The 27,885-nt window shown below is 46.1% G+C and overlaps 1 protein-coding gene across 1 annotated transcript in view; it reads right to left on the minus strand.

The window, feature by feature from the left end:
• The window catches only part of LOC121005829 (ABC-type organic anion transporter ABCA8-like), a 101,241-nt gene that overhangs the window by 10,274 nt on the left and 63,082 nt on the right, over positions 1-27,885 (minus strand). The window contains exons 28-34 of the mRNA XM_040438590.1: positions 27,808-27,870; positions 26,626-26,717; positions 26,032-26,152; positions 25,346-25,466; positions 908-999; positions 297-454; positions 85-160 (exon numbers count right to left, since the gene is read on the minus strand). Of these exons, the coding sequence (XP_040294524.1) occupies positions 85-160; positions 297-454; positions 908-999; positions 25,346-25,466; positions 26,032-26,152; positions 26,626-26,717; positions 27,808-27,870 (723 nt within the window). The remainder of the gene's footprint in view (positions 1-84; positions 161-296; positions 455-907; positions 1,000-25,345; positions 25,467-26,031; positions 26,153-26,625; positions 26,718-27,807; positions 27,871-27,885) is intronic.

A 27,885-nucleotide genomic window follows, 5' to 3' on the forward strand; every position in this document is an offset into this window, starting at 1 on the left:
GTTACATTCAGGGTTTTTGGGGTCACTGGATGCAGATTCAAACAATTTCACCTTCTATCAAGCCACAAACAGGGGGGCACTTACTTTTCTGGCCACCCCGACAGACAGCTTCTTGGCAGGTTTACTGAGATGTTCTTTCAGCTCCAGGACCTCAGACACCCTAAGACAAGAGGGAACATATCGATAGGTACAAGTCCCAAGAACTGGGGGTCCCTTGTCCCCCCATCAAGCATATGCACTGCCACTCCAAATATCAGACAGAAGGGGGGGGGGGCATTGCAGGGCAGCGTGTTTACCGCTTTATGGCGTGGTCGGCGTCGTCTTTTTGTATTCCGTTCACCGATGCATAGATCTCCAGATGTTGGATCACTGTCAGGCTGGGCCACAGAGGAGTGGACTGCGGACAGTACCCCAGGAGCGCAGAGTTGTCGTCAGCCGCACTGCACAGAACCACCTGCAGAAATCACATCCGTTCTAACCCTTGGGGCTCATTCACAGCCAATGGCAGATGGTGACGAGCCTCTCTAGTGTCACCCGCGATGCAAGGAAGACTCGTCGCCGTTTCGACCTGCCATTGGCTGCTCCCCCGACACTGGATGTATTAATCTGTGTACAGGGAGAAGCGGTGGTAGAGCCCACAGCCAGTCTGAGAGGAATGGGTGGCGCAGCAGACAGGTTAGTTCTAAGGGAACAATCTTTAACCCAGGTGAAAGCCCAGAGAACCCCTTTAATTTCTCACCATTTTCAGCATCTCTGCCAACTGTTAGTGAATGGGACATAGGGGAAATGTGCAATTCAACCACGTGACAACCACTGTAGGAGATACAACTGTGGACCTTTCGGGTGTCACAACTTTCTCAGAAACAGTTCAGAAGGCTTTATAGGCAGTAGACAGTGGTGTACTTACCTCCCCGGCTGTTGGTTCCTCTTCACCAGCCACCATTAAAATACATGTAGATTTCCCTGCACCATTCGGCCCCAGTAATCCCAGAACTTCACCTGCAGGAAGAAGATTCACATGAGTTGTCAGATTCACTTATCAAAATTCTCCTTTATATATAGGCGATTTAGTATTATAGTAGTTATATTGTACATAGGAGCAGTATTATAGTAGTTATATTCCTGTACATAGGAGCAGTATTATAGTAGTTATAGTCTTGTACATAGGAGGCAGTATTATAGTAGTTATATTCTTGTACATAGGAGGCAGTATTATAGTAGTTATATTCTTGTACATAGGAGCAGTATTATAGTAGTTATATTCTTGTACATAGGAGGCGGTATTATAGTAGTTATATTCTTGTACATAGGAGGCAGTATTATAGTAGTTATATTCTTGTACATAGGAGCAGTATTATAGTAGTTATAGTCTTGTACATAGAAGCAGTATTATAGTAGTTATATTATTGTACATAGGAGCAGTATTATAGTAGTTATATTCTTGTACATAGGAGCAGTATTATAGTAGTTATATTCTTGTACATAGGAGCAGTATTATAGTAGTTATATTCTTGTACATAGGAGGCAGTATTATAGTAGTTATATTCTTGTACATAGTAGCAGTATTATAGTAGTAATATTCTTGTACATAGGAGGCAGTATTATAGTAGTTATATTCTTGTACATAGGAGCAGTATTATAGTAGTTATATTCTTGTACATAGGAGGCAGTATTATAGTAGTTATATTCTTGTACATAGGAGGCAGTATTATAGTAGTTATATTCTTGTACATAGGAGGCAGTATTATAGTAGTTATATTCTTGTACATAGGAGCAGTATTATAGTATTATATTCTTGTACATAGGAGCAGTATTATAGTAGTTATATTCTTGTACATAGGAGGCAGTATTATAGTGGTTATATTCTTGTACATAGGAGGCAGTATTATAGTAGTTATATTCTTGTACATAGGAGCAGTATTATAGTGGTTATATTCTTGTACATAGGAGGCAGTATTATAGTAGTTATATTCTTGTACATAGGAGCAGTATTATAGTAGTTATATTCTTGTATATAGGAGGCAGTATTATAGTAGTTATATTCTTGTACATAGGAGGCAGTATTATAGTAGTTATATTCTTGTACATAGGAGCAGTATTATAGTAGTTATATTCTTGTACATAGGAGCAGTATTATAGTGGTTATATTCTTGTACATAGGAGCAGTATTATAGTAGTTATATTCTTGTACATAGGAGCAGTATTATAGTGGTTATATTCTTGTACATAGGTGCAGTATTATAGTGGTTATATTCTTGTACATAGGAGGCAATTTTTATTGTGAAAACAAACAAAAAAAAAATACAATTAAAATACATTCTTACAAAAACAAAAAAATAACAGGCATTGTACACACAATGACTACTCATCTAGAATGACTATAGAATCATATTAAACTTAGAAAGTCCACATTTGCTGGGGAGGAAAAAGAAGAGAAAAAAAACACACAAAATAACATCATATTTTCTGTTTTAAACCAAAGACACATTTCTCCATAATTTCCTATTATTCGGGTTACTCCTTATCTCTAATGACTTAACCCACTGGAGCTCAGACATTATTTGGCTTACGGCTGTGGTGTGGTGGAATGGCTCATTGTGTATAGACACGCGGGTTCTCATGTGCCAATGGTAATATTTTATGACAGAAATGATCAGGTACATTGTCCCCCTGTCTACATTCCTATTTCTGGATGGAACAGCATAGATTATATCAGCATAAGTCAGGGACTGCAGTAATGGGATGTTTAGCTTTTGTGACACCTCTTCCCATATTCTCCTCCCACCCCTGCAGTCAGATATTAAGTGCTCCATCGTCTCCTCCTGCTGACAACCGAGAGGACAGTTCCTATCTGAAACACTTAAAAATTTCAGGTTACCCCTAACAAATAGCTTTCCATGTAATGACAACCAAGCTATGTCAAATAATTTGGCGGGGAGTCGATTCCCATTGAGGAGCTTCAGACTTTCTTGTAAAGTGCTAGTCACACAATCCCTCAAGACAAGTGGAGAACAAAAGAAAGCCCTACAGACCCTCACGTATAGATCTTTCCTTGGCTTACCCTCAATGTAGGACTTCTCTATCTTCCACTTTCTCACACACTTCAGCCCATAGTCCAGGTACTGGGGGAGGTAGTCACTCGTCCATCGACCCCTCTTGAGACTGCCGCCTCGCACCCAAGACTCTGCAAAAGGCATTATCCAGTCCCTGATACTATTCACCCACAGGAAGCTGTTCTCTGAGTCCAGGCAACCAAAATTAACTTTTAGAAACATGGAGTCAAAGAACACCCTTGGATTCAGCATATCCAACCCACCCTCTCTCCTCTGTAGGTAGGTGATCCCTCTTTTTATCAGGTTCAACCTGTTCCCCCACAACAGTTGGAAGAACAGGCTAAAGAGCCTAGCGGAGAAAGATTCCGGCAAAGGAAAAACGACAGAGACATACAAGAAGACAGGGACCAGGTAAGTCTTCAACATTTTAACCCTTTCTCTATAGGTCAGCCTCCAGTTCTTCCATCGCTGAACCTTTGCATTTCCGGCTTCCAACTTCTCTTCCCAATTTAGTTTGGCGTTATCATTCCTCCCAAATTTGACCCCTAGGATTTTAATATAGGTGGAGGCTCTCACAAATTGTGGCAGATCAAAGTCTGGATCACTGTCTGATATCCAGAGAGCTTGACTCTTCTCAAGGTTGACCAGAGACCCTGAGGCCTCTGAGTAACTTCTGATGGCCGCAGACAACATCTCCACCTCACGAGGCTCAGATATCACTACAGTCACATCATCCGCATAGGCAACAACACTCAGGGGCAGGCAATGGGGGACTGGCACCCCCTGAAAACCACACTCCTGCAGTGACCTCAAGAATGGGTCTAAGGCAAATACATACAGCAGCGGACTCAGTGGGCAACCCTGTCTCACCCCTGCCTCAACCCTGAAGGTATCACCCTGCCAACCATTGACCAGAGGAAAGCTCTCAGCCTCGCAATACAGAGTCTTCAGCCAATCGATGAATTGCCCCGGAATACCGTACTTTGACAAAGTGGCCCATAGATACTCATGATCTACTCTGTCAAAGGCTTTAGCCTGGTCAAGACTCACAACATATCTCCCACCCCTCAGGGCTTTACATCTCTCAAACACCTCCCTTATCGAGAGGACTGCTCCAGAGATGTTCCGCCCTTTTACTGTGCCAAACTGACAGCCTGACAACAGTGCTGAGGACAGACAAACTAATCTAGAAAACAGAATTTTTGCCAGAATCTTTCTGTCGACATTCAAGAGGGCAATCGGCCTCCAGTTCTTGATGTCACTCGGCTCTTTACCTTTGGACAGCAGAATCAGCGAGGACACTCTCATGGATGGAGGCATCAGGTGACTTTCTAGACAATTTGTATATACATCCACGAGGATTGGGGCCAAGAGGTCTCTGAATGTCCTATAGAATTCTGCTGTTATCCCATCTGGACCTGGTGCCTTCTTCAGATGTAACTTATCAATTGCCTCTTTAACCTCCGCCACCGTCAAATCTGCTGTCAAAGGAGAAAAGTCCAAATCATTAGTATCAGGGAGCGGAGTTGCCTCCAAGAATTGGGTCATCTTGTCTCTATCCAAAACCTTCCTCTGAAACAAGTCAGCATAGTAAGATCTCACCACCCCAGGATACCCTCCCGAGATTCTTGCAAAACACCCTGGGGGTCAGTGAGACCGGTGACAGATTTATTTGCCACTCGCTCCCGGCAATTCTCAAAGGGATCAGGAGACCCTAAGGTCCCATAATCCCGTTCAAGAACCAGGGAGGTATACCTGCTGTACTGATACTGCCTTATCTCAGATTTCAGCTGGTCTATCCTTTGTTGGTCATCCCCTCCCGCCGAATATAGTGACTCCAATTCTTTCCGCAGCTTGAGATACTGGCCATACTTACTCTTCCCCTTTATAACTGACAGTCTCTTTAAGAGGGATCTGATCTCATCCTTGACATCCTCCCACCAGTCGGCCATATTGTCATAAAAGTCCACTCTCTCTAGCTGACTCTGTATAAGAGAGTGAACATGACTCTGAACCGAAGGGTCTTCTAATAGACTGGAATTAAGTCTCCATAACCCTCTACCTGTCCCAGAACACTTTGTGACACCCAAACAGAAATATAAGGCCAGATGGTCTGAATAAGGGACGATCTTCTCATCTTTCTCACCAATGGTCTCTGTAGGACTCACCAGAGCTAAATCTATCCGACTTCTTCTTTCACCACAAAAATAAGTAAATTTTGGTTTCCGACCACCCTGCACAAACACATCTGACAACCCGGCCTGTTGAATAATTCTGTTTAAGACCTTGGAGTCTCTGGTAAGAGGCCTATTAGAGGACCTGTCACAAGATGTCCTGGTGGCATTAAAATCTCCAACCATGATGACAGGGATAGATGTGAAGAGATATGGCTTTACTTCATTATAAAGGTTAACCCTTTCAGTCACTGTCTGCGAACCATAGATATTTATAAGACGGAGCCTCCTACCCCGAATAGTAACTTCCAGAATTAGGCACCTTCCCATCAATACCTCTGTCAACCTATGTATAGTTACATCATTGGTGTTAAAGAGGATAGAGACCCCGGCACTTGGTTCTACAGCCAATGACCAAAAGGATGGACCAGACCGCCATTCACGCTCGGCTTCCCGTAAGAGTCCTAAAGTATTCAAACGTGTCTCTTGTAAGAAAAAGACATCAGCATCAAGAGACCTTAGATGTTCATAAACCACATGCCTGGTCCTCCTCACTCTGACACTGTTCACATTACTGGAGAACACTTTAAGGGTAAAGTCAGCCATCAAAGGAAAGCAAAGCACAAGTAGCAGAGATATTCCCCCCATCATCATTGATCTGAGTCTGAGCCCACCTGCCGACCACCTGTCTCCATGTCTGATTCGGACAGACGTTTAGCTCGCGGGGGTTTCCTTTTTGTGGGGGGATCGCCCTCTTGGTCCTCATTAAATTCATCTACCACCCTCTTTAACTCTCTCTCCATCTCTTCCTCAGCGTCTGACTCTGATAGGACACCGTACCTATTTGTGATAGTCATGACACCTGACCCGGGGTCTACTTTCTTTTTGGAAGGTTTTTGGACAGTGGTCCATTCCCCCTCAGGTTTACGGCTGGTTTTGTCCTTCTTCCGTTTCTTCTGCGGATTTATTGATGCAGGGGCAGAAGATGACATGCCCACAACCTGCTCAGTGACCTCCCCGTTCCCCTCAGTGGCTCCTGGCTGGGACTGGTCAGGCACTATGTCTCCCATATTGTCACCCATGTTGTGCTGAGGCTCGGGCGGTGTCACTGCTGACCCTGACAACAGCGTCTCCTCCTCTAGGTCATCTGCCACTTCCAGCAAGTCCTCATCAGGGAAGTCCTTACAAACATTATGCCAGGCGTCTGGACAGTCCCTGTGGGAGTGACCGATCCTACCACAGAGGTTGCACCGGATGTTCTGGCAGGTGGCGCTGACATGGCCGATCTCCCCGCATAAGTTACATTTTACCAGGGTGCACACACTCGCAATATGACCGGCCTTTCCGCATTTAAAACATTTTCTAGGCTGACCCGCATAGAAGCATACCCCTTTCTCCCGGCCAATAAAGAATGAGTTGGGCAGATGTTGGGTAATGTTGTTAACCTGCCGTAACTTTACCAGGACCTTCCACCCCCCAGTCCATATGCCATCCTCGTCCCTGGTCTTGGTCAGATCTGACATTAGGTCACAGTGTCTTTTTAGCCATACAACAATATCCTGGTGTGGTACCGACTCGTTCCAGAATATTATGGTGACGTTTGCTGTGTCTGGTCTAGAGATGGGGATGAGGCTGAACTTATTCCAGCCATCAGCATCTCTCACCCGGGCGAAATGAGCCCAGAAGCGGTCCAGGTCAGACATGAGTTTAAAGCTGACGTCATACCCCTGCCTGTCAGGAAGGTTTATCACTGCCAGGATGTTAGATGGCAGGAAACCCATTTGGTGGCACAGAAGTTCACGGACCACAAACCTCCTGTCAGGCAACTCCTCCTTGGCCCCTCTATGTCTGAACCTGACCACGTTCCTCCTCTTAAAAGCCTGACCTGTATAGTTTACATTAGACCTGAAGGATGGTGACCCACGGCTCCAGGCATTACCAGAGGAGACACCACCAGTTCCACCCTCCTGCTGTACTTGGGGGCGCTGTGGTGGCTGCTGACCGCCTGCACTATGGGGGTCTGACACTCCTGGTGTAACTAAAGGGGGGAAGTGCTGTGCATCAGACTGTACAGCCCCCTCCCCACCATCATCCATAATACTCTGCGGGTCACAAGCCTCTGAAGGCTGATCTAATGGTGGACCCGACTCTAGAGATGACCCCAAATCCCACACACACTGTGAAGCGCTCCCCTCTGCAGAAGCATCATCAGTAACATCACATACAGTCATATCAGTGCAGTCACTAGCAGTATGATCCTGCTCTACAGAGCCCCGACAGTCCTGCTGAGCCATGACCTGTGAGCTCTCTGCTGCACTGCTGCCTTCAGGCGAGAGTCCACAGTCCTGCTGCTCTCTACTGCCCCCCAGGGCTTGTGGTGACTGCACTGCTACTGCAGAGTTACCTTCAGGCGAGAGTCCACAGTCCTGCTGCTCTCTACTGCCCCCCAGGGCTTGTGGTGACTGCACTGCTACTGCAGAGTCACCTTCAGGCGAGAGTCCACAGTCCTGCTGCTCTCTACTGCCCCCCAGGGCTTGTGGTGACTGCTCTGCTACTGCAGAGTTACCTTCAGGCGAGAGTCCACAGTCCTGCTGCTCTCTACTGCCCCCCAGGGCTTGTGGTGACTGCACTGCTACTGCAGAGTCACCTTCAGGCGAGAGTCCACAGTCCTGCTGCTCTCTACTGCCCCCCAGGGCTTGTGGTGACTGCACTGCTACTGCAGAGTTACCTTCAGGCGAGAGTCCATAGTCCTGCTTCACATCACAAACCGCTGGGACTTGTGGTACATTTTGAGGAGTCTCTTCAGGTCTTTGCTGTTGCTGGACACTTTCTCCCACTTCTCTGTACAAATTCCCTTTCTCAAAAGGGAAGCTGGCTGGTCTGAGGACTGGTCTTGCACAGGCCTGCTGGGTGTCATCTGGACAGGTTGGAGACTTGGGTTTAGATGGAGATGGTTCTGGCGCAGGTCTTCCCCCATGTCCCTCAAGTCTTTGCTGGTTCCTGAAGGATTCAGCGACTGGTCCCATCTGCTCCAGTACAGCCTCCATGTCCTGCACAGTGTCAGCGAGCTGCACAGCGAGGGAGCTCAGCTTCTTGTCATGGACAGCCTGATTGTTGGGGTTTGCTGCCTTTAGCTTATAGACACAATCTATCTGTTTCTGCAGCTGTAGTTTTGTTCTTTTTAATGTCTCCAGTCTCTTGACCAGAGCTGGGATCCGCTCGGCCAGACATAGTTCTGGTGCACGCTGAGTATTGGGGGGTTGTGTACTCACAGAATGGCTCCTTACAGGGGTCTCTCCGCTTGGTCCTTGCACTGGACCTGGTGCAGCCGTGGTCACTGCTGCGAGGTCACTATCTGCAGATTGGGGACTGGGCCCCTGGTTCTTCCCAGTGACTGCACTTGTGGCCCTATGAAGCCTTCCTTCAGTTTTCCCTCTGGTCTCATCTGTCGTGTTGGCAACTTTTGCGCTGTTCCCACTCCCGTAACGTGTGCGGTCAGACCGCATGAGGACAGGCTGCTGCAGATTCTCCTGCATGGTCTGCTTCTCCAGGGATGTTCTCCTCTGTCTGCCTGCGGGTGGGGTGGATTGCACACCTGCAGCCATGGTCTTACTCAGTGATGTCTCCTTCTTTACTTCAAACATTTTCTTTTCATCTTTGCTTCCTGCTGCACTGGGACTGGCAACACTCGGAACATTCCTTCCTTCCAAAGAAACTTCTGGATAATTATCCATGGAGTGAGAAGACTGGGAATTATTTCCCAGAATAGGCCTTGGAGCCTGGGCCTTGCTTGGGGAGCATCCCCACCCAGAGTGGCCCCGCCCTGGGCTTTCTCCAGACATCCAAAGCCTCAGGAGAGCTACTGACACACGTCCTCACAGCTAGGAGGCAGTATTATAGTAGTTATACTCTTGTACATAGTAGCAGTATTATAGTAGTTATATTCTTGTACATAGGAGGCAGTATTATAGTAGTTATATTCTTGTACATAGGAGCAGTATTATAGTAGTTATATTCTTGTACATAGGAGGTAGTATTATAGTAGTTATATTCTTGTACATAGGAGCAGTATTATAGCAGTTATATTCTTGTACATAGGAGCAGTATTATAGTAGTTATATTCTTGTACATAGGAGGCAGTATTATAGTAGTTATATTCCTGTACATAGGAGGCAGTATTATAGTAGTTATATTCTTGTACATAGGGGCAGTATTATAGTAGTTATATCCTTGTACATAGGAGCAGTATTATAGTAGTTATATTCCTGTACATAGGAACAGTATTATAGTAGTTATATTCTTGTACATAGGGGCAGTATTATAGTAGTTATATCCTTGTACATAGGAGCAGTATTATAGTAGTTATATTCCTGTACATAGGAACAGTATTATAGTAGTTATATTCTTGTACATAGGAGCAGTATTATAGTAGTTATATTCTTGTAGATAGGAGCAGTATTATAGTAGTTATATTCTTATACATAGGAGGCAGTATTATAGTAGTTATATTCTTGTACATAGGAGCAGTATTATAGTAGTTATATTCTTGTACATAGGAGCAGTATTATAGTAGTTATATTCTTGTACATAGGAGCAGCATTATAGTAGTTATATTCTTGTACATAGGAGCAGTATTATAGTAGTTATATTCTTGTACATAGGAGCAGTATCATAGTAGTTATATTCTTGTACATAGGAGCAGTATTATAGTAGTTATATTCTTGTACATAGGGGCAGTATTATAGTAGTTATATCCTTGTACATAGGAAGCAGTATTATAGTAGCTATATTCTTGTATATAGGAGCAGTATTATAGTAGTTATATTCTTGTACATAGGAGCAGTATTATAGTAGTTATATTCTTGTACAGAGGAGCAGTATTATAGTAGTTATATTCTTGTACATAGGAGCAGTATTATAGTAGTTATATTCTTGTACATAGGGGCAGTATTATAGTAGTTATATTCTTGTACATAGGAGGCAGTATTATAGTAGTCATATTCCTGTACATAGGAGCAGTATTATAGTAGTTATATTCTTGTACATAGGAGCAGTATTATAGTAGTTATATTCTTGTACATAGGAGCAGTATTATAGTAGTTATATTCTTGTACATAGGAGCAGTATTATAGTAGTTATATTCTTGTACATAGGAGGCAGTATTATAGTAGTTATATTCTTGTACATAGGAGCAGTATTATAGTAGTTATATTCTTGTACATAGGAGCAGTATTATAGTAGCTATATTCTTGTACATAGGAGAAGTATTATAGTAGTTATATTCTTGTACATAGGAGCAGTATTATAGTAGTTATATTCTTGTACATAGGAGGCAATTTTTATTGGTATAAAACAAACATAAATACAGAAATACTTTTTCATCATAATAAATCAGACTTTTTCATCATTCAGTATAAATTATACATGTTCATCAGGAAATAAAATGCATATTAACTGTAACTTAAAAGCACATTTTAGCTAAAGCAGAAAAAGAAGAAAAGTAAAATAAAATAAGAAACAAACACAGTTACACCGTACACTTGAACCGTCAGTCTAGATGGACGTTCCTCCATAGTTTTATATTTTCCCCTTTTTTCCTGACCTCTAATGACCGGATCCACCTGAGTTCTGACATGATGAGGGTTATAGCTGTGGTATGATGGAATGGTTCGTTATGGATGGACACTCGGGTTCTGGTTTGCCAGTGGTAATATTTGATGACGGTGATTATCAGATACATGGTCCCCCGGTCGATGTTATTCACATGAGATGTGACACCATAAATTATTTCTGGGTATTTTAGGGACTGTAATGATGGGATTTTTAGCTTGGCGGATATGTCATGCCAGATTGTCCGCCCACCCCAGCACTCTGATATAAAATGGAGCATAGTCTCCTCCTGCTGACAACCTAAGGGACACATGCGGTCTGACACACTGAGGAATTTTAGATTCCCCCTGACAAAGAGTTTTCCCTGCAATGAGAGCCAGCCAATATCACAGAACTTAGGGGGCAGCCTTGGTCCATTCAGAAGCCTCAGACTATCCTGTAAGGTTGAGGTTGGACAGTCTGGAAGTGCTAGCTGTAAACAGTAGAAGGTCCTACATACTCTGGAGTATAGATCTTTCCTGGTTTTACTCTCAATGAAAGACTTGTCTATACCCCATTTCTTCAGACATCTTACACCATAGTCCAGGTACTGGGGGAGGAAGTCACGAGTAAATCGGCCCCTCTTGAGACTGCCGCCTCGCATCCAAGGTTCTGCAAAAGGCAATATCCAATCCCTGATACTATTCACCCACAGGGAGCTGTTGTTTGAGTCCAGGTCACCAAAATTAACTTTAAGAAACATGGAGTCAAAGAAAACCCTTGGATTTAACATATCCAGCCCACCCTCTCTCCTCTGTAGGTAGGTGATCCCTCTTTTTACTGGGTTCAACCTGTTCCCCCATAACAGCTGGAAGAACAGGCTAAAGAGCCTAGCCGAGAAAGATTCTGGCAAAGGAAAGACGACAGAGATGTACAAGAAGACAGGGACCAGGTAAGTCTTCAGCATAGTAACCCTTTCTCTATAGGTCAGCCTCCAGTTCTTCCATCGCTGAACCTTTATATTTCCGGCATCCAACTTTTCCTCCCAATTTAGTTTGGCATTATCTTCCCTACCAAATTTAACCCCAAGGATTTTAATATGGGTGGAGGCCTTCGCAAACTGTGGCAGATCAAAATCAGGGTCAGTATCCGATGTCCAGAAAGCTTGACTCTTCTCAAGGTTGACCAGAGACCCTGAGGCCTCCAAGTAGCTTCTGATGGCTGCCGACAACATCTCCACCTCACGAGGCTCAGATATCACCACAGTCACATCATCCGCGTAGGCAACAATACTCAGGGGCAGGCAATGGGGGACCGGCACCCCCTGAAAATCACACTCCTGCAGTGACCTCAGGAACGGGTCCAAGGCAAACACATACAGCAGTGGACTCAGCGGGCAACCCTGTCTCACCCCAGCCTCAACCCTGAACGTGTCACCCTGCCAACCATTGATTAGAGGAAAGCTCTCAGCCTCTCTGTACAAAGTTCTCAGCCAATCTACAAATTGTCCCGGAATGCCGTACTTTGATAAAGTGGCCCATAGATACTCGTGGTCTACTCTGTCAAAGGCTTTAGCCTGGTCCAGACCTACAACATATCTCCCACACCTCAGAGCTTTACATCTCTCAAACATCTCCCTTATCGAGATGACTGCTCCAGAGATGTTCCGCCCTTTTACTGTGCCGAACTGACAGCCTGCCAACAGTGCCCGGGACAAACAAACTAACCTAGAGAACAGAATTTTTGCCAAAATCTTCCTGTCGACATTCAAGAGGGCAATTGGCCTCCAGTTCTTGATGTCACTAGGCTCTTTCCCTTTAGACAGCAGAATTAACGAGGACACCCTCATGGACGGAGGCATCAGGTGATTTTCTAGACAATTTTTGTACACGTCCACGAGGATTGGAGCTAAGTGGTCTCTGAACTTCTTATAAAATTCTGCAGTAATACCGTCTGGACCTGGTGCCTTCTTCAGATGTAATTTATCAATGGCCACTTTAACCTCCTCCACCGTTATTTCTGCTGTTAAAGGAGAAAAGTCCAAATCTCTAGTATCAGGCCCTGGAGTTGCCTCCAAAAATTGGGTCACTTTTTCCTTATCCAAAGCCTTCCTCTGAAACAAGTCAGCATAGTAGCATCTCACCACCCCCAGGATACCCTCCCGAGATTCTTGTAAAACACCCTGGGAGTCAGTGAGACCTGTGATCAGTTTTTTAGCTACGCGCTCCCGGCAGTTCTCAAAGGGATCAGGAGCCCCTAAGGACCCATAATCCCGTTCAGCTACCAGGGAGGTGTACCTGCTGTACTGATACTGCCTTATCTCAGATTTCAGCCAGTCAATCCTTTGTTGGTCATCCCCACCCATCGAATAGAGTGACTCCAATTCTTTGCGCAGTCTCAGATACTGGCCATACTTACTCTTCCCCTTCTTAACTGACAGTCTCTGTAAGAGGGACCTGATCTCCTCCTTGACATCCTCCCACCAGTCAGCCATGTTCTCATAGAAATCCACTCTGTCAAGTTGGTTCTGAAAGAAAGAGTAAATGTATTCCTGGACAGAGCTATCATCTAAAAGACTAGCGTTCAGTTTCCATAGCCCTCTACCAAGATCTGGATGCTTAGTGGCGCCCAAACAAAAGTACAAGGCCAAATGGTCAGAATAAGGGACTGTCTTTTCCCTTCTTTCACTGATGGCTTCAGTAGGACTCACCAGAGCCAGATCTATCCTACTACTGCGTCCTGCACAGGTGTAAGTGAACTTTGGACGCCTACCACCCTGTACAAAAACATCAGACAGGCCGGCATGCAGAATAATGTTGTTTAGGACCTTACAGTCCCTAGTAAGGCGTCTACCACTAGGCCTGTCACTGGTTGTAGTGGTGGCATTAAAGTCTCCAGCCATGATAATAGGAATAGATGTGAATAAGTATGGCTTAACATCATTAAAAAGCTGAGTCCTTTCGCTCACTGTCTGTGGCCCATAGACGTTAATAAGCCGGAGTCTTCTACCTCGGATGGTAATCTCTAGCAGAAGGCACCTTCCCATCGAGATCTCCGTTAGTCCATGTACAATTACATCATGGGTGTTAAACAAGATAGAGACCCCGGCATAAGGCTCCACAGACATCGACCAAAAGGACGGACCAGACTGCCACTCTCGCTCTGCCTCTCGTATGAGACCTGAGGTGTTTAAGCGTGTCTCTTGCAAGAAAAACACATCGGCCTTGAGGTATCTCAGGTGTTCGTAGACGGCATGTCTGGTCTTTCTAGCTCTAATACTATTCACATTGCTGGTGACCACTTTAAGATGGAAGTCTGCCATCAGGAGAAGAAGAAGAAAGATAACCCCCATCATCATAAATCAGGGTCAGAGTTTTCTTGCTGACTACCAGTTTCCATATCCCATACAGCCTGTGACTCGGCATGAAGAGGTCTCCTTTTTGTGGGAGGATCCCCTCCTGGGTCGTCATCACATTCCGCCATCATACGCTTCAGCTCTCTCTCTATTTCTGCCTCTCCATCTGACTCGGAGAGCACACCGTATCTGTTGGTTGTTACAGTTCCATCAGCCTGCCTGTCCACTCTCATTTTAGTGCATTTTTGGACGGTGGTCCATTCACCCTCAGGCCTGCGGCTGGACTTATCTTTTTTCCGTTTAAGGATTTTATTTTCCCCAGTGGTGGGTGCTGGGGCAGGGGAGGAGACAGACACTGGACGCTCTACAGGCTGCTCCACAACCTCCATGTCCCCCTCGGTGTTACCTGCCTGCGGGTGGTCCGGCACAGTATCATTCATGTGTGGGGTCTCTGGCACTGTGTATAATGACCCTGACAATAGCGCCTCCTCCTCCTGCTCCTCATCTGGGACATCTGCCCCTTCCACCAAGTCCTCATCAGGGAGATTTTTACAGATGTTATGCCACGCTTCAGGACAGTCTCTGTGGGGGTGACCGATGTTACCGCACAGGTTACACCTTATGTTCTGGCAGGTGGCGCTCACATGGCCGATGTCCCCGCACAGGCTGCACTTCATCATGGTGCAGACACTCGCCACGTGACCTGATTTCCCACACTTGAAGCATAGCCTGGGCTGACCAGCATAGAAACAAACCCCTTTCTCCCGGCCAATGAAGAAGGAATTGGGAAGGTGATGGGTGATGTTCTGGTGCTGGTGTAATGTAACCAGGACCCTCCATCCCCCAGTCCAGATTCCATCCTCATCCCTGGTCTTGGTCAGGTTTGACTTGAGGTCGCAATGCCTCCTGAGCCAGATAATAATATCCTGAGGGGGGACAGACTCGTTCCAGAAAATGATGGTGACATTTACAGTGTCAGGCTTAGAGATGGGAATGAAGCTGAACTTGTTCCACCCCTCAGTATCTCTGACCCGGGTGTAGAGAGCCCAGAACCGGTCCAGATCAGACATGAGCTTGAAGCTAATATCATAGCCCTGTCTGTCTGGGAGGTTTATTACTGCCAGGATGTTGGCTGGCAGGAAGCCCATCTGGGTGCACAACATGTCTCTGACCACACACCTTCTGTCAGGGAGATCTTCTTTTGCCCCTTTATGTCTAAACCTGACAACGTTCCTTCTCTTGAAGGCCTGGCCTGTGTATCTGGCGTTAGAGGGAAATGATGGAGAACCCCGACTCCAAGCATTCCCAGATGTCTGACCAGTACCAGTATCCTGCGGGGGGCGACGTGTGGGCTGCTGACCGCCCATACTGTGGGACTCTGCTGCCTGTGGTGTAACTAAAGGGGGGAACTCCTCAGCCTGAGACTGCACTGCCCCCTCCCCACCATCAATACCAGGGTTCTCTATGTTCCCAGCAGCCATAGATGACTCCTCCGCTGGAACATTATCACCCACAGAGACATCAGCAACATCAGACATGGCAGCCATAGAGGACTCCTCCACTGGGACATTATCACACACAGAAATATCAGCGACATCTCAGCAGCCATAGAGGACTCCTCAGCTGGGACATTATCATCCACAGAGACATCAGACATCTCAGCAGCATTACAGTCCTCAGTATTAACCCCATGCACCCCACAGTCCTGAGCGTCCTGCTCAGACACACCCTGAGGTGCTGCTACAGTGTTACCTGTAGGTGTCAGTCCACAGTCCTCCTGCAGTGCACTGCCTCCTGGGACTTGTGGTGTCTGCACTGCCACTTCATTGCTGTCATCAGGTAAGAGTCCACAGTTTTCATTTTGTGCAGTACTTACTGCTGGGACTTGTAGTACCTCACCGGGGGCTGATGCAGGACTTGGCTCTTGTTTCTTAGATGTACTTTTCTTGTACAACTCTCTCTCCTCAAAGGGAAGAGTTGCTGGCTGTAATATGGGTCTTACGTGGGACTGCAGGGTTTCAGACCTAGATGTTGATTTGGTCCCAGAGTTTTTGTCCTTCTCAAACCTCTGCTGGTTCTGGTATGTCTCTCCCACTGGTCCCATTTTCTCCAAGACAGAGTCGATCTCCTGCGCATTGTCAGCGAGTTCCTTGGCCAGTGAGTCCAGCTTCTTGTCCAGTAAGGCCTGCTTCCCTGGGTTTGCAGTCTTTAGTTTGTATGTGCAGTTTATCTGTTTCTGCAGGTACAGCTTATGTTTCTTCAGCGTCTCCATTCTCCTCACCAGTGCTGGGATCTGCTCAGCCAGGTGGAGCTCAGGTGGCTGCTCTGGAGGCCTCTGATTGCTGCTGGGGAGTTTTGCAGGCTGTTTGTTTGCAGTACAGGTTTCTGTCTATCCTGGAACAAGAATCTGCATTTTTGGTGCAGAGCCTCGCAGTCCCTGGAGTTTTGCGGCTGCTGTCACTGCTCTTGGGTCACAATCTCCTGGTGGGCGACTGGATCCCGGCTGTGTAGCAGAGACGGTACTGGTAGCACCTTGAGGTCTTCCTCCATTACTGCCTTTGATCTCCTTCACAGCTTGCATGCCCCCAGACTTTCTGCGCTCAGAACCTATCACCACACGCTGCTGCAGATTCTCCTGGATGGTTTGCTTTTCCAGAGATGTCCTCCTCTGCCTCCCCGGGGTGGAGGTGGATTGTCCACCTGAGGCCGGCAATGGAGATTGTCTCAGCTCCTGCACACTCTGCACGGTTCTTACTTCTGGACTCTCCAACACTTTGGTCTTGCACACAGGTGACCCTTCATTCACACTGGCAGGTGGTTTCACCGGACACTTACTTTTTCCTTCTTCTTCTCTTACGCTGGAACTGGTACTGCTGACATACTTTCTGTCCATAGAAACTTTGGGATTTACATCCCCTGACGGAGTTGCTGGGTGCTTCCCAGATTTGGCCTAGAAGCCTGGGCCTTGCTTGGGGAGCTTCCCCCCCGGGGGTGGCCACTCCCTGGACTTTCTCCAGACATCCAAAGCCTCAGGAGAGCTCCTGACACACAACCTCTCAGCAAGGAGGCAGTATTATAGTAGTTATATTCCTGTACATAGGAGGCAGTATTATAGTAGTTATATTCTTGTACATAGGAGCAGTATTATAGTAGTTATATTCTTGTACATAGGAGCAGTATTATAGTAGTTATATTCTTGTACATAGGAGCAGTATTATAGTAGTTATATCCCTGTACATAGGAGCAGTATTATAGTAGTTATATTCTTGTACATAGGGGCAGTATTATAGTAGTTATATTCTTGTACATAGGAGCAGTATTATAGTAGTTATATTCTTGTACATAGGAGGCAGTATTATAGTAGTGATGTTCTTGTACATAGGAGGCAGTATTATAGTAGTTATATTCTTGTACATAGGAGCAGTATTATAGTAGTTATATTCTTGTACATAGGAGCAGTATTATAGTAGTTATATTCTTGTACATAGGAGCAGTATTATAGTAGTTATATTCTTGTACATAGGAGGCAGTATTATAGTAGTGATGTTCTTGTACATAGGAGGCAGTATTATAGTAGTTATATTATTGTACTTAGGAGCAGTATTATAGTAGTTATATTCTTGTACATAGGAGCAGTATTATAGTAGTTATATTCTTGTACATAGGAGGCAGTATTATAGTAGTTATATTCTTGTACATAGGAGCAGTATTATAGTAGTTATATTATTGTACTTAGGAGCAGTATTATAGTAGTTATATTCTTGTACATAGGAGGCAGTATTATAGTAGTCATATTCTTGTACATAGGAGGCAGTATTATAGTAGTTATATTCTTGTACATAGGAGCAGTATTATAGTAGTTATATTCTTGTACATAGGAGCAGTATTATAGTAGTTATATTCCTGTACATAGGAGCAGTATTATAGTAGTTATATTCCTGTACATAGGAGCAGTATTATAGTAGTTATATTCTTGTACATAGGAGGCAGTATTATAGTAGTTATATTCTTGTACATAGGAGGCAGTATTATAGTAGTTATATTCTTGTACATAGGAGCAGTATTATAGTAGTTATATTCTTGTACATAGGAGCAGTATTATAGCAGTTATATTCTTGTACATAGGAGAAGTATTATAGTAGTTATATTCTTGTACATAGGAGGCAGTATTATAGTAGTTATATTTTTGTACATAGGGGGCAGTATTATAGTAGTTATATTTTTGTACATAGAAGCAGTATTATAGTAGTTATATTCTTGTACATAGGAGCAGTATTATAGTAGTTATATTCTTGTACATAGGAGCAGTATTATAGTAGTTATATTCTTGTACATAGGAGCAGTATTATAGTAGTTATATTCTTGTACATAGGAGGCAGTATTATAGTAGTGATGTTCTTGTACATAGGAGGCAGTATTATAGTAGTTATATTATTGTACTTAGGAGCAGTATTATAGTAGTTATATTCTTGTACATAGGAGCAGTATTATAGTAGTTATATTCTTGTACATAGGAGGCAGTATTATAGTAGTTATATTCTTGTACATAGGAGCAGTATTATAGTAGTTATATGATTGTACTTAGGAGCAGTATTATAGTAGTTATATTCTTGTACATAGGAGCAGTATTATAGTAGTTATATTCTTGTACATAGGAGCAGTATTATAGTAGTTATATTCTTGTACATAGGAGCAGTATTATAGTAGTTATATTCTTGTACATAGGAGCAGTATTATAGTAGTTATATTCTTGTACATAGGAGCAGTATTATAGTAGTTATATTCTTGTACATAGGAGGCAGTATTATAGTAGTTATATTCTTGTACATAGGAGGCAGTATTATAGTAGTTATATTCTTGTACATAGGAGGCAGTATTATAGTAGTTATATTCTTGTACATAGGAGGCAGTATTATAGCAGTTATATTCTTGTACATAGGAGCAGTATTATAGGAGTTATATTCTTGTACATAGGAGAAGTATTATAGTAGTTATATTCTTGTATATAGGAGCAGTATTATAGTAGTTATATTCTTGTACATAGGAGCAGTATTATAGTAGTTATATTCTTGTACATAGGAGCAGTATTATAGTAGTTATAGTCTTGTACATAGGAGCAGTATTATAGTAGTTATATTCTTGTACATAGGAGCAGTATTATAGTAGTTATATTCTTGTACATAGGAGCCGTATTATAGTAGTTATATTCTTGTACATAGGAGCAGTATTATAGTAGTTATATTCTTGTACATAGGATCAGTATTATAGTAGTTATATTCTTGTACATAGGAGCAGTATTATAGTAGATATATTCTTGTACATAGGAGCAGTATTATAGTAGTTCTATTCTTGTACATAGGAGCAGTATTATAGCAGTTATATTCTTGTACATAGGAGCAGTATTATAGTAGTTATATTCTTGTACATAGGAGCAGTATTATAGCAGTTATATTCTTGTACATAGGAGGCAGTATTATAGTAGTTATATTCTTGTACTGTCATGGTCTTACCTTCTTGCTGTTCTCCTTCGTTTGACATGTGCTGGCGGCCATCTTGGTTTCTGGGTTTCTTGTAGCCTTCCACCCTGCGGTTCCTCCTTCCCACTGGGAGGAGCTGGATGCCTAGCTCATATATATAGGAGGTCTGTGGCTTCAGTTCCTTGCTTGGTCCTCCTGTGTTCACATGCTTCTAAGACTGCTGCTGCTTCTGGTTCCTGATCCTGGCTTCGTCTGACTACCCTGCTGGTTCCTGATCCTGGCTTCGTCTGACTACCCTTCTGGTTCCTGACCCCTGGCCTCTCAAAGACTCTGCTTCGGTTTCACCATCCGTTTGGACTTTTGCTTTACAGCTTTATTTTCAATAAAGCCTTCTTATTTTCACTTATCTCTTGTTGTACGTCTGGTTCATGGTTCCGTGACATTAGGACCAAGCCATGAATTCTGACGGTACAGGGCCATCCTCGCTACCCATGCTGGTTGCCAGACTTGATCAGCAGGATCACCTGTTGGGTCGGTTCGCTGTGGCGTTGCTAACCCTGCTTGAACGCACGGCTCATTTCGCTCCCGTTGCCGATGGGTCGGTTGTCGCTCCTACTGCCGCTCCGGTTGTTGCGCCAGAGTCTACCCCGACACCTGTTGTTGCGCCTGCGGTGTTTCGGGGTATGACCGGTTCTGCCCCTCTTCCACAGCGCTTTGGGGGAGAGCCAACTCAGTGCCGAGGTTTCCTTAACCAGGTGGGCATTTATTTCGAGTTGCTGCCACATGCCTTTCCTACTGAGAGATCAAAGGTGGGCTTCTTGATCTCGCTGCTCTCGGACAAGGCCTTGGCCTGGGCCAGCCCTTTATGGGAGAACAACAATCCGGTGGTTGCCGAGTTTTCCGGTTTTGTTGCTTCTCTTCGGAAGGTATTCGATGTGCCGGCTCGTGCTGCCTCTGCTGCGAAGCTCCTTATGTCCATCAGACAGGGTTCACGATCCGTAGCTGAATACGCCATTGAGTTTCGTACCCTGGCAGCAGAGGTGGGCTGGAATAATGAGGCTCTGGTCGCTGCTTTCTCTCATGGTCTCTCGGATGCCTTGAAGGATGAGGTTGCAGCTAAGGACCTACCAGTGGAGCTCGAGTCTCTTATTTCTTTCCTGATTTTGATTGACACCAGACTCAGGGAGAGACCTTCCTTTAAGGAGAGCCTGCGGAGGTCTTCTAACAGATTGGCGCCTACGTTTGCTGTCCCACCCGTGCCTCCCTCTCCTCCCACGCCTCCTGGGGATGACTTGTCTGGGGGTGAACCCATGCAGCTGGGGTTTGCTCGCCTGTCCGAGGGGGGGAGGGTACTCCGGAGACGCGAGGGGCCGATGCATGTACTGTGGTCTCGGTGGGCATTTTCGGTTGGCATGTCCGAACCGTCCGGGAAAACGCTCGCACCTGAGATCCTGTCGGGGGCAGATCTTGGGTGGAGTCTCCTCGTCCCCGGTTTCCCGTGTTGACAAACCACTGATCACTGTTGTCCTCTCCTGGGTCGGGGGCTCGGTGACGACCCAGGCGTTGGTGGACTCTGGTGCTGGTGGTTTGTTCATTGATAGTGTGTTCGCTGCCGCCAATTCCATTCCTCTGCAGGCTCGAGGTTCCCCACTGGCTCTTGAGGCGATAGACGGCAGACCCCTTCTGCCGCCACACGTGACTCATGAGACCCTTCCAGTGGGGATAGCCATTGGTGCCGTTCACAGAGAGTCGGTCTGCCTCCAGGTTATTTCGTCTCCACACTACTCGGTGGTCTTGGGGTACCCCTGGCTCCAGAAGCATAATCCGACTTTCGATTGGAGATCGGCCGAGATCCTCTCGTGGTCACCGCAGTGTGGGGCTAGTTGCATCCATGGGTCTGTCAAGTTGCTGTGTACTTCCTCGGACTCTCTGTTGCCTCCTGAATACGAGGAGTACCGGGATGTATTCGATAAGGTGCGCGCGGTTGCCCTACCTCCGCACCGCCCATACGATTGTGCCATAGAGTTACAACCTGGTGCCGTTCCTCCTCGTGGCAAAGTCTATCCACTGTCGGTAGCGGAGAATGAGGCCATGGAGGAGTACGTGAGGGAGGCGCTTTCACGCGGACACATTCGCAAATCCTCGTCCCAGGCAGGGGCTGGATTTTTCTTTGTGAAAAAGAAGGGCGGTGAGTTGAGGCCTTGCATCGATTACAGGAGTCTCAATCGCATCACGATCAAGAACGCTTACCCGATACCCTTGATTTCCGAGCTGTTCGATCGCCTTAAAGGGGCCACGGTCTTTACCAAACTCGACCTGAGGGCGGCATATAACCTGGTAAGGATCAAGGCGGGCGATGAGTGGAAGACCGCGTTTAACACCAGGACCGGTCATTATGAATCCTTGGTTATGCCCTTTGGGTTGTGCAATGCGCCCGCAGTCTTTCAGGAATTCATCAACGATGTTTTCCGTGACCTGTTGCAGCAGTGTGTGGTGGTCTATTTGGATGACATCTTGGTATATTCTGAATCCATGGAGGCCCACATTCTGGATGTCAGACGAGTGTTGCAACGGTTACGAGAGAACAAGCTGTTCGGTAAGCTTGAGAAATGCGAATTTCACCGATCCCAGGTAACCTTCTTAGGTTACATCATTTCCGCTGAGGGGTTCTCCATGGATCCTGAGAAGGTTTCGGCTGTCTTACAGTGGCCCCAGCCCAGTGGTCTTCGTTCCCTGCAGCGCTTTTTGGGCTTCGCCAATTATTATCGGAAGTTCATCAGGGACTTTTCCATGCTGGCCAAGCCTCTCACGGATCTGACCAGGAAGGGCAGTAATTCCCAGGTCTGGCCGCTCGAGGCCATCCGAGCTTTTGAGTCCCTAAAGTCCGCTTTTGTGTCGGCTCCGATTCTGTCGCATGCCAACCCTGGGTTGCCCTTTGTCCTCGAGGTGGACGCGTCTGAGACGGGAGTAGGCGCCCTTCTGTCTCAGCGTAGAACACCAGAGGGTCCTCTGCTTCCTTGTGGGTTTTACTCCCGGAAACTGTCTTCCGCGGAGTGCAACTATCAGATTGGTGACAGGGAGTTATTGGCCATCGTGCAGGCCCTTAAAGAATGGAGGCACTTGCTCGAGGGTTCGGTGGTTCCGGTTCTCATCCTGACGGACCATAAGAATCTGACCTACCTTTCTGAGGCCAAGAGATTGACACCACGTCAGGCCAGATGGGCTCTGTTCTTGTCACGTTTTAATTACGTGGTCTCCTACCTACCCGGTTCCAAGAACATCAGGGCGGATGCCCTATCACGGCAGTACTCCGAGCTGTCCAGGGAGTAGTCGATTCCGACTTCGGTCATACCTCCGAATCAGATCCTGGCCGCCATTCGCACCAGCCTGACCTCTCCCCTGGGTGAGCAGATTTTGGCGGCTCAATCTGGTGCTCCCTCTGGGAGACCCAACGGCAGATGTTTTGTGCCTGAGGAGTTGCGCACTCGGTTGTTGCGAACCTACCATAACTCCAAGACCGCGGGGCATCCTGGAAAGAATCAGCTGTCCTGGGCTGTTTCACGTCTGTTCTGGTGGCCTTCCCTACGTTCCGACATCGCCGCATATGTAGCGGCATTCTCCGTTTGTGCCCAGAGTAAGTCCCCTCGGCACCTTCCGTTGGGCCTTCTGCAACCCATAGCCACCGGGGAGCGCCCATGGTCACACCTGGGGATGGATTTCATTGTGGACCTCCCTGCATCCCGAGGCCATACGGTCATTCTCATGATTGTGGATCGGTTTTCCAAAATGTGCCACTGTGTTCCTCTCAAGAAGTTACCCTCTGCACAAGAGTTGGCCACGATTTTTGCCAGGGAGGTCTTCCGGTTGCACGGTTTGCCCAAGGAGATTGTGTCGGATCGGGGGAGTCAGTTTGTGTCCAGGTTCTGGTGCGCCTTTTGCTCCCAGTTGGGGATTCATCTCTCCTTCTCCTCGGCCTACCACCCTCAGTCCAATGGTGCCGCAGAACGATCCAATCAGGCCTTGGAGCAATTCCTTCGTTGCTATGTCTCCGATCACCAAGACAATTGGGTTGACCTCCTGCCTTGGGCTGAGTTTGCCAGGAACACGGCGGTGAACTCTTCCTCTGGGACGTCTCCCTTCATGGCCAATTATGGGTTCCAACCTGCCGTGTTACCGGAGGTATTCTCTCCCCAGGATATTCCGGCTGTGGAGGATCACCTTTCCGTCCTACGTGCTTCTTGGGTACAGATCCAGAAGTCCCTTGAGGCCTCTGCGCAGCGCCAGAGACTCCAGGCTGATCGCAGACGAGCGCCTGCTCCTTCCTACCAGGTCGGAGACCGTGTATGGTTGTCCACCCGCAACCTCAACCTTCGAGTGCCCACTCCCAAGCTGGCGCCTCGCTTTGTTGGTCCCTTCCGAGTGCTTCGCAGGGTAAACCCGGTAGCCTATGCCCTTGCGCTTCCTCCTGGCATGCGGATCTCTAACGTGTTTCATGTCTCCCTGTTGAAGCCACTGGTGTGTAATCGTTTCACTTCCTCGGTTCCTCGGCCTCGTCCGGTCCGAGTGGGCAATCGTGAGGAGTATGAGGTGAGCAATATACTGGACTCATGCCTGGTCCGCGGTCGGGTGCAGTTTTTGGTCCATTGGCGTGGTTATGGTCCAGAGGAGCGTTCCTGGGTTCCCTCCGCAGATGTCCATGCTCCTGCCTTGCTCCGAGCCTTCCACGCACGCTTCCCTCAGAAACCGTTTTTTGCTCCGCGGAGGAGGGGCCCTTGAGGGGGAGGTACTGTCATGGTCTTACCTTCTTGCTGTTCTCCTTCGTTTGACATGTGCTGGCGGCCATCTTGGTTTCTGGGTTTCTTGTAGCCTTCCACCCTGCGGTTCCTCCTTCCCACTGGGAGGAGCTGGATGCCTAGCTCATATATATAGGAGGTCTGTGGCTTCAGTTCCTTGCTTGGTCCTCCTGTGTTCACATGTTTCTAAGACTGCTGCTGCTTCTGGTTCCTGATCCTGGCTTCGTCTGACTACCCTGCTGGTTCCTGATCCTGGCTTCGTCTGACTACCCTGCTGGTTCCTGATCCTGGCTTCGTCTGACTACCCTTCTGGTTCCTGACCCCTGGCCTCTCAAAGACTCTGCTTCGGTTTCACCATCCGTTTGGACTTTTGCTTTACAGCTTTATTTTCAATAAAGCCTTCTTATTTTCACTTATCTCTTGTTGTACGTCTGGTTCATGGTTCCGTGACATGTACATAGGAGCAGTATTATAGTAGTTATATTCTTGTACATAGGATCAGTATTATAGTAGTTATATTCTTGTACATAGGAGCAGTATTATAGTAGTTATATTCTTGTACATAGGAGGCAGTATTATAGTAGTTATATTCTTGTACATAGGAGGCAGTATTATAGTAGTTATATTCTTGTACATAAGAGCAGTATCATAGTAGTTATATGATAGTAATTACAGGTATATTCTTGTACATAGGAGCAGTATTACAGTAGATGTTGAGATGTAAGCATTTGAGGTGACATATACAGTGCCTTTGTAATCTGTTCACTTCCAGCACCTCTCTCCATTCCTCGGGTTCAATCGAATGAATATTCTGTATAATGTTTTTCACCTTTTACCACATGTCTTTGCCTTATAAATTTTATCTGGTGCGTCCTATCGGAGGTCTACAATTATAATAACTCACCCTTTCTTACGGAGAATGAGACGTTTCTGGTTCCAACTTTTGTCACACTTTTCTTATTAAATAAATTTGCGCGCTTGAGCTCAAACTCTTTGCGTAGACTGTCGACAAGGATGGCCGGTTTCTAGGAAATAAATGTAGAGTTATTCAGCAATTCTGAAAGCTGAACCCCTTATTATATTATGGAGACCTGAGTGACTTATGCTGTATATGTTTATAAGCTATGACTTCTCATATTCTGGCTGTGTCCCGACCTTGGTGCCCCCATTGTGAGGGACCTGGCATGACATTTACCTTCTGATGGTGCTGGGCAGATGCTGACCCTGACCCTCCAGCATTGTATACCTTAGAGTGACTGTTTCACGTTCATATGAATATTTTCTGCCTTTCTGGACCACAAGGTTAAATTTTTGTTACTGTAGTGTCATATATCTGCAGAATATTCTTTCCTCCCCACTAATTTGTGTAACCTGTTGGTAGGATACTTTTATGTTGCCTAGCAACCACTCAGCTCCTCACCTGTGTGACTACTGTTTGAATACATAAATTACACACACAGAAATTTCTATCTATAGTAGATTGGCCCTCAACGCTGCACAAACCCATCTGAGATCACTCAGTTATCATGAAGGAGGAGAAGGTGCTTTGGACTGGGCGCCATCTTCACCCCCCGATCATTTCATATTTACCTCTTGTGGGTTGGTTGTCGTCTTCAGATTTTGGACTTTTCTTCTCTCAGACATGACATCTTCATCAGCTCCCCTTAGCTCTTCTGGATTCTTTTTTATTGCGTATTGTCTTTCGGCAAATCTGGAGATAAAAATAATGACCATGGTAAAAGGGTTTTCCAAGGGTTCTATAGCGATGGCTGCGGCGCTTCGGTGAGCCTCGCAGATTACCAAGCCCTTGGATAGCAGAATAGGACTCAGCCACGTGACTGATTAATGCGACTTCACAGGCCTCTTCAGTCGGTCGCTGGGGGTGCTGGTGTCTGACCCACAAAAGTCACACTTGAGTATAGGTCATCAGACACTCGGAAATCTTCTGTAATAGTAATCGGTACATTATCTGTCTCCTGGGGGAACACTTGGCCATAGTATTTAGGTACAGGGCTGGAACAGCAAACCAAATCTTTTCTGTCGATGAACGAAGGTCGGGCTACAACCCTGCGATGTCTTATTTACTGGGGATTTTGTGATTTCAAGTTAAAATGATCTCAATGATGTGAGATAAGCTTGTTGTCTTCTAGTCGCTTGTCTCTTCCACAATCCGGGCCTACTTACTTGAATATTGGATCCATTGTAAGGCATCTTTTTCCATATTTCTTTTCCAAATATAAGAGGACAGTGCAGAGTATGACAACTTGGATGTACGGCTGCAATGGCAAAGACAAGCGGGTCACTAGAGAGGCACTGAAGCCACGTATCCTTCCTGTTATCACCAGACTGAAAACAAAACATGCATGTAAAGAGAAAAGTACTTGACCCTCCACTTTCTACCTTCAGGGGCTTCTCTGATTTCCATGCTACAACCATGAGTATTATTATGGAATCAGTCCCTCGTTTGCTCTTCTGGTAGAGCTTTCTATGAGATTTTGGAAGGTGTCTGTGGGGATATTTGCTGTTTCATCTAAAAGAACATTTGTGAGGTCCAACCCTGATGCTGGAGGAGGGGGCCCGGCTCACAGTCCTAGTGTTTGATGGGTTTGAGGTTCGGGCTCTGTGAGGCCGGTCAGGTTCTCCCAGACTCCCCTTCCCCCTAAACATATCTTCGTGGAGCTTGTACATCGGGGCGCAGTCATGGAGGAGCAGAAAAGGGCCTTCCCCAAACTTGTCCCACAAAGCTGTCACCATACAATTTTCCACAATGTTTTGTCTAATAAAGCATTAATATTTCCTTTCACCGGAACTACAGGTCTGATTCCGATCCTTTAAGACCCCCCCCCATAGCGTTACCACCAGTCTGTTCAACTGGCACAATGCAGATTGGCAGGTAATGTCCTCCTGGCATTCACCAGACCCGTCTACACAGAGAAGTCCGTACTTGATCACTGGCATATGTGCCATTTGTGCTGTTTTGTACATAAATATACACCTACTCTCTCTAAAACTAGTTACGTGTAATTGGCACCTCACTACACCAATATTTGTCACACAGAGAAGTGTGATTGGTCTCTGCCCAGAAGACGTGTCCACCGCAACAGAGTCCAGTGGGGATGTGCTCTACACCCACCACCCCACGCCTGGCATTGTGCTTGGTGATGGGAGGCTGGCATACAGCAGACGTGGAGACCCATGTCGTGAAGCTCCCGGCACAGTTTTTGTGCTGATGTCCATGGCTCTATACAATGAATTTTGTACCCTCTCTCCCCTGTATGAAGAATAGTCCCAGACCCCTATTTGATGTGTATTCATCCTAAAATAGAACATTTCTTTCACAAGTTCTCTCCTGTGAGAAACACTTACAATCGCCACGTTCATGAGGATGCTTGTTCTCGGCTCATAATCGGAGACGTGATTTGGTTTGCTCTGCACAGAGAAGAT

Source organism: Bufo bufo, chromosome 6 (genome assembly GCF_905171765.1).
Source record: "Bufo bufo chromosome 6, aBufBuf1.1, whole genome shotgun sequence".
NCBI classification, from domain to species: domain Eukaryota; kingdom Metazoa; phylum Chordata; class Amphibia; order Anura; family Bufonidae; genus Bufo; species Bufo bufo.